The sequence below is a fragment of the Quercus robur genome, chromosome 4 (assembly GCF_932294415.1).
Source record: "Quercus robur chromosome 4, dhQueRobu3.1, whole genome shotgun sequence".
Lineage (NCBI taxonomy): Eukaryota > Viridiplantae > Streptophyta > Magnoliopsida > Fagales > Fagaceae > Quercus > Quercus robur.
Window position 1 is genome coordinate 409,957 of NC_065537.1, and position 14,940 is coordinate 424,896.

Genomic DNA, 14,940 nt, shown 5'->3' on the forward strand with positions numbered 1-14,940 from the left:
TAGTTGATGATTTCTCAAGATACTCTTGAGTGGAATTCCTTGAAGAAAAGTCGGAAGCATGCAGAAAGATGGAAAAACTTTGCAAAAAGCTTCCAAATGAAAAGGGAGTTCCTATCGTCAAAATAAGAAGTGATCATGGGAAGAAATTTGAGAATGCAAAATTTGAAACATTTTGCAATTAGCATGGAATTAAAAAGGAATTCTCAGCCCCAAAGCTCCACAACAAAATGGGGTTGTTGAAAGGAAAAACCGTGTGATACAAGAGATAGCAAGAGTAAGGCTACTTAACAAGGATATTCCACAAAAAATTTGGGCTAAAGCAGTGAATACTTCATGCCACATTAGCAATAGAATCTTCTTCCGAGCAGGAACAAATAAAACGTCATATGAGATATGAAAGGAAAAGAAGCCAATACTTCCAGGTTTTTGGTAGTAAATGCTTCATTCTCAATGATAGGGAAAATCTTGGGAAGTTTGATGCCAAGAGTGACGAAGGGATTTTCCTAGGGTACTCCGTGAACAGCTGAGCTTATAGAGTTTACAACAAGCATACAAAGATGGTCATGGAGTCAATAAATGTGGTTATAGATGATACCATTCCAAAAAAGAGTGTTGATGAAGATGGAGAAGCTCCAAGCCTTAAGAAGAATGATGATGACGGTAACTTTTCACAAAGCAATGATGTTGGAAGACAATCACCAGAAAAGGAAACTAATCCTATCACATTAAGAAGGGAAACTAGATCAACCCGAGGGTCATCAAGCCTACTCACTCCTCCAGAAGTCCAGCCTCCAATCTCTCATGATGATGAGCCTTCCACTTCAAAGAAACCATCGTTAAGAGTGAGTCTAAATCATCCCAAAAGCAATATAATTAGAGTTTTGGATGAGAGCCTTTGTTTGAGAAGGGGACCTAGCTATAGTGTGAATCATGTGACGTATCATTGCTATCTTGCTCAATTTGAACCAAAAAAGGTGGAAGAAGTCTTGAAAGATGAAAATTGGGTAGAATCCATGCACCAAGAATTACATTAATTTGTTAGAAATGATGTATGGGAATTGGTTCTAAGACCAAAAGACACTCATGTAATTGGTACCAAGTGGATCTTCAAGAACAAGATCGATGAGGATGGTGAGGTTGTGCGAAACAAATCTAGATTGGTGGCTCAAGATTATACTCAAGTTAAAGGTGTAGACTTTGATGAGTCATTTGCTCCAGTAGCAAGACTTGAGTCAATCCAGATTCTTCTCTCCGTAGCATATATTATGAATTTCAAGCTTTATCAAATGGATGTGAAGAATGCATTTTTGAATGGGCTTCTACAAGAAGTATTTGTTGAGCAACCAATGGGATTTCAAGATCCACATTTTCCGGACCATGTTCTACGATTGAAGAAAGCATTATATGGGTTGAAGCAAGCACCAAGGGCATGGTATGATCATTTTACATAATATCTTTTGGATCATGGTTTCAAAAGAGGTCAAGTTGACTGAACACTTTTCGTCAAACAAGATGAGAAATCTCTCTTTGTAGCTCAAGTGTATGTGGATGACATTGTGTTTGGTTCATCAATTGATGCTCTTACTCAAGAATTTTCAGAAGAAATGAAGAAGGAATTCAAAATGAGCATGGTGGGGGAGCTAAACTACTTCCTTGGTCTTCAAGTGAAACAAAGAAAAGATGAGATCTTCATATCTCAAGAGAAGTATGCCAAAAATCTCGTGAAGAGATTTGGTTTAGACTCCAAGAAACATGCATCTACTCCAATGAGTTCCTTGATCAAACTGAGCTTCAATCCAGTCGGTATGGAAGTAGATCAAACCCTTTACAAGAGTATTATTGGCAGTCTCCTATATCTCACTGCAAGTAGGCCGGACATATCCTTCAGTGTTGGGATATGTGCTCGTTTTTAAGCAGCTCCCAAAGAGTCCCATATGACAACAATTAAAAGAATCATTTATCATGTCAATGGAACATCCGACTATGGGATTTGGTACTCAAGAGACTCAAATGAATGCCTAGCCGGATACTAGGACTCTAATTAGGTCGGGTGTGTTGATGATAGAAAGAGCACCTCAGGAGGATGTTTCTACCCCAGAAACAATTTGGTGTCATGAATGAGCAAGAAACAAAATTTAGTGTCTTTATCAACTACTGAAGCAGAATATATTGCAACGGGTAGTTGTGCTCAACTCTTATGAATGAAAAAACTTCTTCATGATTATAGGATCATTCAAGGCACCATGTGCATTTTCTTTAACAATACAAGTGTCATTAATCTATTCAAGAACCCTGTCCAACACTCAAAGTCAAAGCATATCGAAATTCGATATCATTTATTCGAGACTTGGTGGGAGAGAAAGTTGTATGTCTAGAATCTATCAACATCGACAATCAAAAGGTTGACATTTTCACTAAACCACTTGATGGTTCTTGGTTTGAATCCCTTCATAAGACCATCAGTGTCGGTATCATCCCTTGACTTATTTCTCTAGTGTGACCCTCATTTGATCATTGGTGCATTCATGTAGAAAGGGGCTCACATGTCATCATGTTTCTTTTATAGGTTTTTGTTGTGTTCACCTTGCTTTTGTTGATCTTACTTTATTGCTTTGCTTTTGAGTGTGTTGAAAATTTTAAAAACTCATAAAAGTAAAAAATCTCAAAAAGTTTAATCGCTTGTATTGTGTATATCACATCACATGTTGAGTTTGGCCTAGTACCTCCGTACTAATGGAATAGTGCATTTACGAGCTTAGCTTGTTATGTATGCACATTTTTTTGAGTGTGAACAACATCTAGAAATCTATGTTTAATTTTTGTAAATAGATCTTCAAGCTTGTCATGAATGATTAGTTAATAGTCTTATTTGATCTTGATACATGCATAGACTTGTGCCTATATATCTCCTCACATTTACTTGTCTAGTCAAAAAGCTCTAAAAACGTCATAATCTCTAAAAAGAGAAAGAGCTGAAAAAGTCTTGCTTCGAAAACTAGTTTGACTAGGAAAATGTGAGCAAATATGTATTTGAAATGTATGGTGCCAAAGATAAAGGCTATTCGTCAAAGAAATATCAAAACTTTCATGGCAGCACTTCTCAAAAATTGAGTTGTATTGATCAAAAGTATGAAAAATGGAAGCCAAATGAAAAGCTTTCAATCAAATGTAAACACTTTGATGAGGGGTCATATATGTTCATTTCTACTAGTGAGATAGGTCACTTGACTTCTTGCTAGTTGTGTATGACTTGATCATTGAAGTTTCATACTAGACTATGGACTAGTTCATACTTGATCCACACACACAACACACAAGTCTAATGTTCAATGAATGTCTATTTTATTTATGTGATTGTATATGTTCAAATGTGATGTATGTGTACTCAATTATATGTGGACTAAACCAAAAAGATTTTTTTTATCATTTTATATGTATTTAGAAGTGTTTTTTCATCACTCTTTGTTTTTAACTTTTGTACTTACTTTGTTTTTCAATGTTTCAAGCTAGTTTTTGTGTTGAAAAACAGGGGGTCAGAGTCTTTTCGCAAGTGGTTTGCAAGTAGTTCGCGACTTGGCTGCAAGTCGTAAAACTAAAAAATACATTTTCTGCATTTTTGGTCATTAGACAAAGACTTTCGCGAGTAGCTCGCGAGTTCGCAACTCGTAAAATTCCCAGATCAGCTATTACATGGGTATTTCGTGAGTTTTTGGTCCAAAACTCCTCACATGTCTCTATTATGACTATCCTCTCCAAACCCTATTTTTCAAAGCTTCAACATTAAAACCCAACTAATTTTAATTGTTTTACACTCTATAAACATCTCTAAGGTAATCTTTAACACTTTTAATTGATTTTGATCCTTAGATTATATTTTTTGGGGGTTTTATGTTCATAGTTGAGATTTTCTCAAATTAGGGTTGGAAAACTTAATTTTTATCAATCTTTTTTATTGGTTTTTGTTTTAAATGATGATTTGCTTTGGATGTTGGACCCTTGTGATAAAAATAACATGTATTTAAGTAAGATTTTTATATGTTCATGCATTGTTTAACATACATGTGTAGTGTGTACACTCTAAGTGTTTGATAAAATGTCTCTATGGTATTTTTTCACTCTTTTGGACTCTGATGAGTACCAATTTTGGGGAATTACTATGATTATGCATTTTTATCATGTTTTGATAATTGGTTGTGTGTTTTACACACTTTACCCCGTGAGCGTCTGCTCATGCATTGGTCATACATCTCACATGCACACTAGATGCATCATTGATGCACACATTCTATCACTTGACATGTTTTGCATTCACTCATGCTAGTTAAGTCTTTTTAGACCTTTCAGCACATATAACATGTTCTTGTGTCTATGTCATGCCTTGGTCTATATCTTGTTTCATCATCCTTAGCATGTCATGTTTTCTTTATGCTTTGTAACATTTTGTTTTTAAGATGTTTTATCTTTTGTTTGAGTTTTATTTTCCCATTCATCTTGTACCCCTCATACATCTTATCCTTGTTCATATCTTCTTTTCTTTCCTTCATTCCTCTTGATTCATTTGTCTATTCTTGACAAAAGGGGGGAGAGTATACTAAAGAGTATACTGGAGTGTATCGTCATTTCTATATGACTCTTGTGCACATTCTTAGGGAGAGAAATTCTATCTCGTGCACATTCGTAGGGGAAGAAATTCCATAGGGGAGATGCATATACCAAGGGGGTGAAGACATTTCTTTTCAAGAAAATCTTGTTTTTGTTTTGTTTTACTCTATGTTTGTTTTCTTGTTTTGCTATATGGTGCCTTGAGTTACATTTAGTGTCTATGCTTTGTGGCTCTTATCGCATTGTGTTTTTATGTTGGACATGCAATTCAATTTAGCATTGCTCTTACTTGCATTGCATGTCCGAATGATCATTTACTAGTTAAATGCTCATTGTGGTCATTTTCTAATAAATGTTCATGTTTGATCAAGTTATGCCTTATGTCTTATATCTCTATTGGTATCATAATCGTTTTTTACTGGTTCTTTATACATGCCTTGTGTTCTACTTGTCTCATGCTTAATGAAGTTTATTTGTTATGTGCAAGTGTTTCAGGATACAGGTGTATATGGTTCAAGTGCTTCACAGCTTTTAGATATAGGTGTGAGTGAGTTTTGCCTATGTTCCCAAACTCATGTTTAAGTCTAAAGCCTGTTTAGGGGTTTTGTCACGAAATAGCCAAAGGGGGAGATTGTAAAATTTACAACTAGCTTATGTTGGCTTTAATTCCATGTCAAATTTTATTGTAATTTCTTCAATTATTTTCCCTGTATATATGTGGGTTTATTTGTAAGGTATGAGTATGAGAGATCAGTGAAGAATCAAGCTTCAAAAGATGAATCAATGCAATTCGCGAGTAGCTTGTGAGAAGCAACCCGCAAAAAGGCCACGTGTGAAGCACATGACTGGAAGCTAAAGAGTCACGCTAGGCTGTCTAGTTCGCGAGTGTTTCGCGAGAAGGGCCATCCCGTGAAATACCCGCGAAACATTATGTTTGGCAAAAAGTGAAGTTGCTTTACGAAATCCTTTACCCACACTATAAATACCCTCATTACCCACGAATTGTAAGGAGTGCTTTTCAGAGAGAAAACCCTAGCAAATATACTTGAGAGTTAGAGATTGTTATACTCACAATCATCTACACATTTCCTTATGGTTTTCCTTAACTCCTATCTCTCCATCTCTAGATCCTTGAGAGGTTGTTAGCCCAAACACTTACCACACCCATTCTAAGTGTCAAGTGATATTTTGGTGCTATTGGGAAGTATTGGAAGGAACCGTTCATTGGTAGATGCAATCGGACTGAATTGTGGGATCCGAAAAGTTAGAGAAGACAAAACTCCGAGAAGTCCATTGATAGCAGAAGCTTGGAGGGCTCAAGTACATGGGATAGACTTGGCTTGGAGGGTCTTTTGTTATTCATGTACTCCAATTTTATTCTCTAGTGGATCGATTTCGACTTGGAGGGTCACAGATAGGTTTTTCACCGAGTTCTTCGGTATCCTCTTCGATAACATGCCTTGGTGTTATCTTGTGTTTGCATCTCTCTTCTCTACTCTTTAAGCTTTCATTTTATTGTTGATAATGGATGAATATGGCTTAGGGTAGTATTATCGATTCATTGCGCACATTTACTCTTATTTCACATTTTATTTAAGTTAGAGTAAAAGGAATTTAGATGTAATTTTTAATTAGAGGTTTGAACAAGCTCTTGTGTTTTAGTAAAAATCCGAGCTTTCAGCTATGATTTTCATGGTTAACACTTTGGGACAAATCAATCAGTTGGTTTTTAACTTCCAAGAGAGGACTAGACAAAAAAGAAAGAAATAAAATAGAAGAAGCGCTAAATTAATAGTGGGTAATGTGGAAACATTGGCCAATTGTGCTATTGGGCAGATGAGGAGTTAGAATCCAAATGCAAAACGTTTCAGCTTTCATGTAAAGCGGATTGAATAGACTAAAATTAACCGAAGTGGGCCCAACAGGCCAAACTTGTCGAAGGGGATTAAATTGGTTTAAATGGACCAAAATTGACTAAAATAGATTGAAGTTGACCAAAATATAATGCGGCCTAACATAAGCGTAACAATAATGTCTATTATACTTAAGCTTTTAGACGCTTCGGCTTAGATACTACAGCACATAAATATTATGTGACATTAAGGGGGTGTTTGATAGGGAAGTTTGAATAATGTTGTTTGAGTGTTTTTAATATACGTGTGGATGAAAAAGTACGTGAAAATATATATAACTGTATTTAAAATACTCAAAAAATTGCTCAAAATAGGCTACCAAATGGGTCCTAAGTTCCCTTCATCTTGTTTTTTTGCATTTAGGCAGTAGCAGCCGTGTATAACAGCAGTTATGGATAGGGCTTTTGTGTTGGGAATGTTCAAGTATGTAAAGGATAACAAACTCTACTGCCGTGTCTTGTTCTTTGTTGAGTGACTGTATCTCGAGTCGACACTCGACATCCTAATAACTCCTAGTAAATACACAAATCAATGTCAGGATATGTATTGGGTTTGAGGGGTTTTCAGCCTCTTCACCCAATCATCAATATCAGCCTCAGCCAAGGAAAGGGAAATGGGTCAAGCTTCTCTTTACTCACCAACTCCAACTATGTCTTTTCCAATTCCATTTCGAAACAACTAGTATTATCATTATGGAGCTCTACAACTATAACTACAACATCATCATCATGTACTCCAAAACTAAAGACCCAAGCAACAAAGTCCCAGGCTGGTTCTTCTTCTTCATGGCCCCAACAACAAAGTCAAAAACAAGAAGAAGAAGAAGAAGAAGAAGAAGAAGAGTTTCAATTAGTGACAGCAATAAGAAGCCAATTCAACGACATTTTAATTGTCGATTCTCCAAATTCTAGGATGCTGCTTCTCGACGCTACTCGTAAGCTCTCTCATAATAAAAGTCTAGTTATTAAAACAACTTCACTCACCCCTACTTTTTGAGTTCACTTCTGACCCAGTTGTCTTTCTGTGTTTTCTTTATGTTGATGCATGCAGATAATGTTCATAGCATTCTTTACAAGGACCAGAAATGGACTGGTTCCTATTGGGTATGTCAAGCTTTTCTCTTTCTTTATTGTTTCCTTTATTTGCTTGTATATGATAATTGAACCAGATAATTGCTACCAATTAAGCATATTAATTTAATGAATTATGCAAATTATTAGATTGTGTCCTACTTTTGGTTTTATTGTTGACAAAAATATTCATGATATTCCTTTTTCTGAGCTCGGTATTGAAGTGGTATTTAGTGGTCATAACTCATAAGCCTCTTACATATAGCAGGCAGTGTGAGAGTACTAATGTCAATAAGTTGGATATGCATATTTTTTCTTTCAATCAATTTCCTATGTACTCTTGGCATCTTAAGCAATGAGTATAATTGTTGTTTAGTAGTGTGCTGATGAGGTTATTGTTTATCCTTTTTTTTTTTCTTTTTTTTTTTTTTCTCATTTTGTAATAAAATATCTTCACCTTTTGTCTTTCAAATTTGATATATGGGCTTTGCCAATTGTTTCCCCAATGTTGTATCATAATCTCACAATTGAACAAAAATTCTAGTTTGAATAGTAGAGGGGAAAGTAGTTCTTAGTACCATCTGGTGAAGAGCACAATTGAACATTATAATTCTCTTGCACTAGAGTACCTTTTGTGGTAGATTTTGTCTTTTGTCTTATCTCTCATAACCTGTTTGGTCTCAATACTTTTATTTGAAATATATTTGTCTCAAGAGTGATGAGCTGGATCCTAAGGCTTTCACTGGATTTTCTTGAGGCTTCAGCAAGAGGGAGAGGATGAATAGGATTGAAATCTGCTTTAAGATAACTTTTGGCTTCATTGATGTAATTTTTCTTGAGCATGTCTACTACTAATCAGATCTCATGTCTCTTCTAGGCTTCTAGCAAATTGGTACTTGAGAAGGTGGAAGGGAGTGGACAATGTACTTGTTTCTGTTGTTTTTTGACTTTCCAACTAGAAATTCACCTAATTTTTTGCCAATAATGCTATTAAGCATGTTGGCATATTCACAAGTGAGTGATGTGGTTGTTAAAGTAGTAAAGTCTCATATTGGATAATAATGACAAGAGTGAGTAGTTAATAACATAATTGGGTCCATTGGCTATAGCTTTTGGGTCAAGCGGTGCCCCGATATATTATATTAACTCCTCTATTGGAATCTTCCCAAGGTGTTATCTGCCCAACAAAGTAGATAGGAGTGTACACTAAATAATAACCAGAAACTAGTCAACTACTGTCACCGGGCAACCATGCTTAGTTGTCTGCACAAAGATAGATCCCCTTTCAGTTGATACAATATCTCATGAAGGTCATGAAGAGTGGGTGAAAAGAGAATTGTGTAAATTTCATCCTTCAAACTTACTAATAAATAAAAAGGGGGAAAAAGAGTATAGGATGTGAGAGAGAGAATCCATAATGACTAATTAATTATCTTAAGTTATAGAGTTCCTACTACTTATGTTTCCTCTTGACACCACATGCTCTGATTCCTGCTTTCCATGTCCTGAAGTTTTCCTGTTATTGTATGATGTGGCAGAGTCTTAACTTTGCCATGTAGACGATAAGTGACTGGTTCATTTACATGGTTTTCTTCCTTAGCTGATGTGTTTTCCTTGGGAAGTTGAGGAAAAAAAAAAGCTTTTTTCTAGTGTTTGATGCCACTCCATGCATCCTTTGGAGTAGCCTCAAAATTTCAAGAAGAATATTGTATTTTATGATCTTTGTGATCTATTCATCTGATAAGACGCTAAGAATTCTCATAACAAAAAAAATGTACGATAAGCTTTTTACAAATTTTTAGAGGGCAATGGATTTTTATTTTTTTTTAATGACATGGAACCTCACCAAGGCGGCCCCATCCCTATGAGTAATTCACAGATACACGACTCCACCCACCAGAAAAAAAATATTATATTATGCTACCAGTCTCAGCTGTCCATTCGATGTTAAAAATCGTTCAAATGTTTAATTTTATGTTAAGGTTATCACTACCTGATTATTTTTCTCAAATTCTTTGTACTTGGAGAAATAAAGAATACAGCCATGAGGAAGTTACATCCTGCTCGTTTACCCTCACTCTCTGTGCAAACATTTATGTGTGCTTTTGTGTGTGTGCGCATGTCTTTTAATTGAAAAATAAAATTCCTTTCCATTGATGGGTTCTTTGAATGTGTTGCATTATTCAGGATGAGTTTGCTAGCTTGCCGGCTATTGTCCCAAAAGGTCCCATTGCTATCTTTGGTTTGGTAACTCTTTGGAATAATGTGGATATCTTCTTTGAGATTATTGTAATATATATATATATATATCTTTCTGAACCAAACTTGTTATTTCATGAATGAAATATTATTCTAATTGTGTCAGGGTGGGGGAACTACTGCTCGTCTAATGCTTGACTTGTGGCCATCATTGCAACTTGAAGGCTGGGAGATTGATGAAATTGTAGGGTACACTAAGTATCTTGTCCAATAGATTTATAAAAATATATATTTTTTAAAATAATGGTTTCCATCATAATTTGCTTTCTTCCTAGTAAATTATTTTTTTGTCTTTGATTGTGCTGTGGTAGTTATTGTTTTTGTAGTAATTTTCTGTAGGATGTAGAGATGTTGGATTTTTTAATTAACAAAGAAATATGGGACACTGTTGGTTTTGCAATTACTAACTATCAGTAATGCACTTCAAAATTTTGAGATCCCAAATACCAGTCAACTTAATAGTTTAAATTTCTTAAGGCTATATATATTATAAAGATCTGGGACCAACTTCAAGCTCAAAGATCCCAGAAATTACATTGATCAACTAATCTTTTAAAGGAATCCCACAAAAAACCTCTCACAATGTGCTAGTTATACCACCCAGAAATTCTGATTTGAGAAGCATTGGCCTGGATTCTCTTAAAATGTCAATATCTTAATAAAGTGCATCCACTGACATACACCATATATCTATGAACCTCTAAAACTTATTGGTCTCTTGATCTATTGTCATATGAAAAGCTCAAGAAGGTATTAGTACTAAGAGGGAATCACCTAGTTCTTCCTACTATGGTATTTCTTTAAAATAATGAAATGAACAATACATCATAGAACTTCTCTCACGAATATATGCAGTGTTGACTGTTTATGCACACTGTTTGAAGCTGCTTCTGTATTGTTAGAAGTATTAGGATTCCCAATAACTTAAACTTTTGGAACAATCAGTAATTTAAAATGGTATCAAAGCAAAAGGTTCTAAGTTCGATCATTGTCCTCTCTACTCTACCTCCCATTTAAATTCTCACGTGTTGGGCTTGACCTATTAAAAGGTATTTTGAGCCCGAACGTGAGGGAGACTGTTAAAAATATGTGGTTAAATGATTAAATTTACCATATCTCATAGCTTAAGCTTTTGGGACAATCAATAATTTAACATGTATTATTGCAACTTCACTATTTCATAGTCTATTGCAGTAATGTCTAAAAAGTAAGAAAAAAGATTAATGAGCCTATTTCAATTAGCAATCTTAATTTGAAAGTTATATTCCATGGGAATTTATTTATCATAGGATATGAAAACACATTGTGCAGCAACATTGAGATTTTATAGGGCCCTCTATTTATTGCTAAGCACTTAGTAAAGGTGCAAGTATAATATCAGCTATTATATTGCAATTATGAAGCACAGTAGTGGTGGAAGGAAAGTTATAATCATTTCAGAGGCTTATAATGGTTTTGATTTTCTAGTTTTCTATCAGCCTTGAAGAAACTTTTTTCTCCTAGCTACAGGATCAAATAGGAGCACTATATGCTGCTTTCCTACTAAGTAACATGGTTTAAAAAACATATTAGCAATAATACTTACATTGGATGTTATTACAGTGGTTTTAATCCAATTGTTTTCTTACACTGATAGCATATCTGCATTAGTTAAATGCTTGAAAGCTTTTGGTTCCCGGGTTGACTGCATCCATAGCTCATAATTTTTCTATTCTAGTTGATTGAGAAATCGAGAGAATATCTTGGGCTTTCAGATCTTGAGAAACACACTGTAGCTGGTGGCATTCTTAATGTTCATATTGGGGATGCCCTTTCACAGTCAGTTAATGCTTCTGGAGGGTTTGCTGGTGAGATTCCTTTCTGCATTGCTTTTGTATTACCTATTTCATCTCCTTCTGTTTCTTTTTAGGACTTTTTGGATGGTTTAAATTTCGGAACTAGATTTATGTTTTGGGGTACTTCTGGATGGGTTGTGGGTCTTGTTAGTCTCTTGGTGGACTTCTCTACTTATCTTTTAAAAAAAAAATTAAACAAAAAAGGTGAAGCATGATTATTGTTTCAATTCTTATAGTTTTTGTCATCTAATTTCATTGCACTTCAATCTCTAGGAAATGCCTCCTTTTACTAACTCATTTCTTCCTTTTCACAAGGATGGCTTTTAGTTGTACTTCGCTCCCCTTTGTCTCACTAAGTTGTGCTTGAAATGATATCAGGCATTGTCGTTGACTTGTTTTCTGGTGGAAAAGTATTGCCGCAGTTGCAAGAGGTTTGTGTCTCACTTTTTTATATGAAGGGTTGGGACTTGGCTTTTGACATAATGACATGGTGCCATGGTCTTTGATATTTCCTGTTCAAAAGTTCTCCAACACAGTACAAGTGCTGTTTTAAATTTAAATTTGTTAAAAGTTTCAATCATCTCTTCAATTGTTAATGCACTTCACTGTAATCATCTTGTCCTTTGAGCCAAGGTTCTACACACTCTCTGCTGTCATCCACAAACACTGCTTGACTATTTCTTTGTTGATTTTTCCTTGCTTTCTGATTTTTGGCAGGTTCAAACCTGGTTAGAATTGAATGATAGATTGATGCCAAATGGTCGTCTCATGGTGAACTGCGGTGGCATTGATGAAGCAGCTGATGTGATTGATGGAGTGGTTCATCCGAAAAATTCTTCAATTGATGGTACCTGGGTGCAAAATTTTACTATCAAGGCTCTATCCAAAGCATTTCCTGGAAAAGTAGGGATTCTTTCATGAAAATATTATGTTCATTTGTGAACCAACATGGCTGCATCATTTTCAAGAAATACATAGTAGTATTACAAAATAAATCCAAAAGGATGAGCGACTTTTACAGAGCATTGAAGAGAAAGTTCAGAAAGGAATTTAGGATATGTTTAGTTGTCCAGTGTTATTCAATTTCAATGGTTCCAATCATATTTTGCAAACACATAAAATGCCCCTGTTACAGATTTTTTTTTTTTTTTTCCAACTGTTGCACTTAGTGATGGTTGAAAGTTGAAACTCTTAAACCTTTCATAAAATTGTATGCAAAACACAATAAAACATTTTAATTTCAATGGACATTCAAACAGGCCCTTTGCTGCCTGGCCAATTTAGTGTTAAGAAATGGTAGAAAAGGTAATCTTTGAGGGTTGAAAATCTTAATCCTTTCATAAAATTGTATGCAAAACACAATAAAACATTTTAATTTTCTTTGGACACTCAAACAGGCCCTTTGCTTCGGGGCCAAGAAATAAAAGAAAAGGTGATCTTTGTTTTAGTGACCGTAGATATGACTCTTAGACTCTAATTGTGGACCATCTTATGCATTGTTTGATAATAGCATAATTTCACTTAAGAAGCTAATAATAGGTTGATACTTGATTAGAACAGTAGAGAATCTATAGAGAATGGAGAATCAATGGTTAGCTGATGGCTAGTAATTATCAAAACTGAACCTTTGGTGGTTTGCTTGATGACTGTTAAGGGTGGATCAGAGATGATACTCAGTATAATTTTTGTCTCATTAACGATGGTAATGGAGTGGATTTAGTGATAAAAATGATGCAGGACAGAAGAATAGGATTCTTGAAGACACCTTAAGTAATTTAGACTAATAGGACTCAGGACTTCTCAAACAAGAATATCAAGCTTCAATGGGCTAGGCATGTGGACAGGGACAGACATAATAAGATTTTTGTAGGATTCTTCATTACTCATAATTCTCATATCATATTGTTGAAGTTATGAATTTAATCCAATTGTGACAGAGGAGTAATGCTTGCAGCTTCTTGCTCAAGCTGGTGTCAGTGAGACATTCCTAGCTTGCATAGTCTGACTAATCATCCAATAGATTGTAAACATTGATTATAAAGGAGCATGTATTAAATTATGATGCGCTTTTCCTTTTCTGTAAGTTTTGAGTTTCTTGTTATTATTGTCCAGTGCCCCTAAGACAGAAGAAAACTAACAGTTTGAAATTTGAATGACAGTTAAGCTGGAAGAGAAAGCCAAACAGTGAAGGTGAAAATTATCTTGCACTCACAGGACCTTTGCCAGATTTGATTTCATGGTCTGCCATAGTCCCAGATCCACTGAGGACAGCAGTAAAGCAATGGAAGCCTTGTGGAACCTTTTCATGAAAGCCTGCATTGAAACCTCCTTGTGCTGTTTTTGGAGTCATTTCACTAAACCACAATGAATTATGTGCCATAAAAGAGAGTTGTGTGTTCTGAGGTTCTATCCAGTGGTTATACTGTTTTCTTTCTATACCCACCCTCTGCTTAAAAGTCCACTGTTCCAGTTATTAAGGAGATGAATTTTAAATGCAATAAGTAGTTGGTTGTAGCTCAATATGTTGCCAAAGTGCTATGTTGTAATTTACTTTTCTAATACAGAGGATCACAGCTAGGGTTATTAAACCCAGCTGGTCGGTTAGACTGGTAACCTTGTGACCTAGCACATTGACCGGTTTGGGTCATCAATTGGATAGGATGTGCACAAGACCCGGTCAAAACTTGTAAAACCTAGCGGGTTTTAAGCAAACTGTGTGACTTGGCTAGGTTTTAATAACCCAGTTGGGTTTGTGAATTATGTAAAATTACATTAATAGGTCTGCTCTATTGAATTTTTTCTATTTAATGTATGATATATGATAATTTAAATAAGAGAAAACCTTAAGAAATTAAAAAAAAAAATGCACTTTTCAATTTTACGTAGCCAATTACCATGTAGGAATAAGTATATGAGTATATGTTATATGTTATATAGTTTATTTTTTAAACTCTTCTCTTTTTTTTTTGTCTTTTTTGTTTACTTCTTTTTGTGCTTTATTTGTTTATTGCTTTAAGTTTAAGCCTTTAACCCCTTTTTTTTTTCTCTTCTTTTGTTTATGTAGTTTGAAATTTTCCTTTTTTTAATATACAAAATTTTAAGACATGTAACAAAATTTAATTTAGCAAAAACTTTGTCGCAATCTTATGACATTTGTTTATTTTGCTTGTGAATTATAGAATTTCTAATACTGTTGCTTGTGAAACCTTGATTTTGAATTATAATGGCAAGTTTAATTTAGGCATATACCTTCTTCTTCTT

The 14,940-nt window shown here is 34.9% G+C and overlaps 1 protein-coding gene across 3 annotated transcripts; it reads left to right on the top strand.

The window, feature by feature from the left end:
- The first annotated feature begins 6,894 nt into the window (after positions 1-6,894).
- On the top strand, positions 6,895-14,483 carry LOC126720258 (uncharacterized). 3 transcript variants are annotated; one of them, XM_050422574.1, is made up of 8 exons: positions 6,895-7,449; positions 7,566-7,618; positions 9,773-9,874; positions 9,951-10,028; positions 11,562-11,691; positions 12,058-12,110; positions 12,397-12,582; positions 13,839-14,483. In XM_050422574.1, exons 1-8 carry the CDS (start codon positions 7,047-7,049, stop codon positions 13,986-13,988), a joined length of 1,155 nt encoding a protein of 384 aa, XP_050278531.1. In that variant the 5' UTR covers positions 6,895-7,046; the 3' UTR covers positions 13,989-14,483. The 3 variants fall into 3 exon arrangements, with proteins under 3 accessions (XP_050278531.1, XP_050278534.1, XP_050278533.1); XM_050422576.1 differs by having other exon boundaries at positions 6,896-7,449; positions 9,773-9,832; XM_050422577.1 differs by lacking the exon at positions 9,773-9,874.
- The last annotated feature ends 457 nt before the right edge of the window (positions 14,484-14,940 follow it).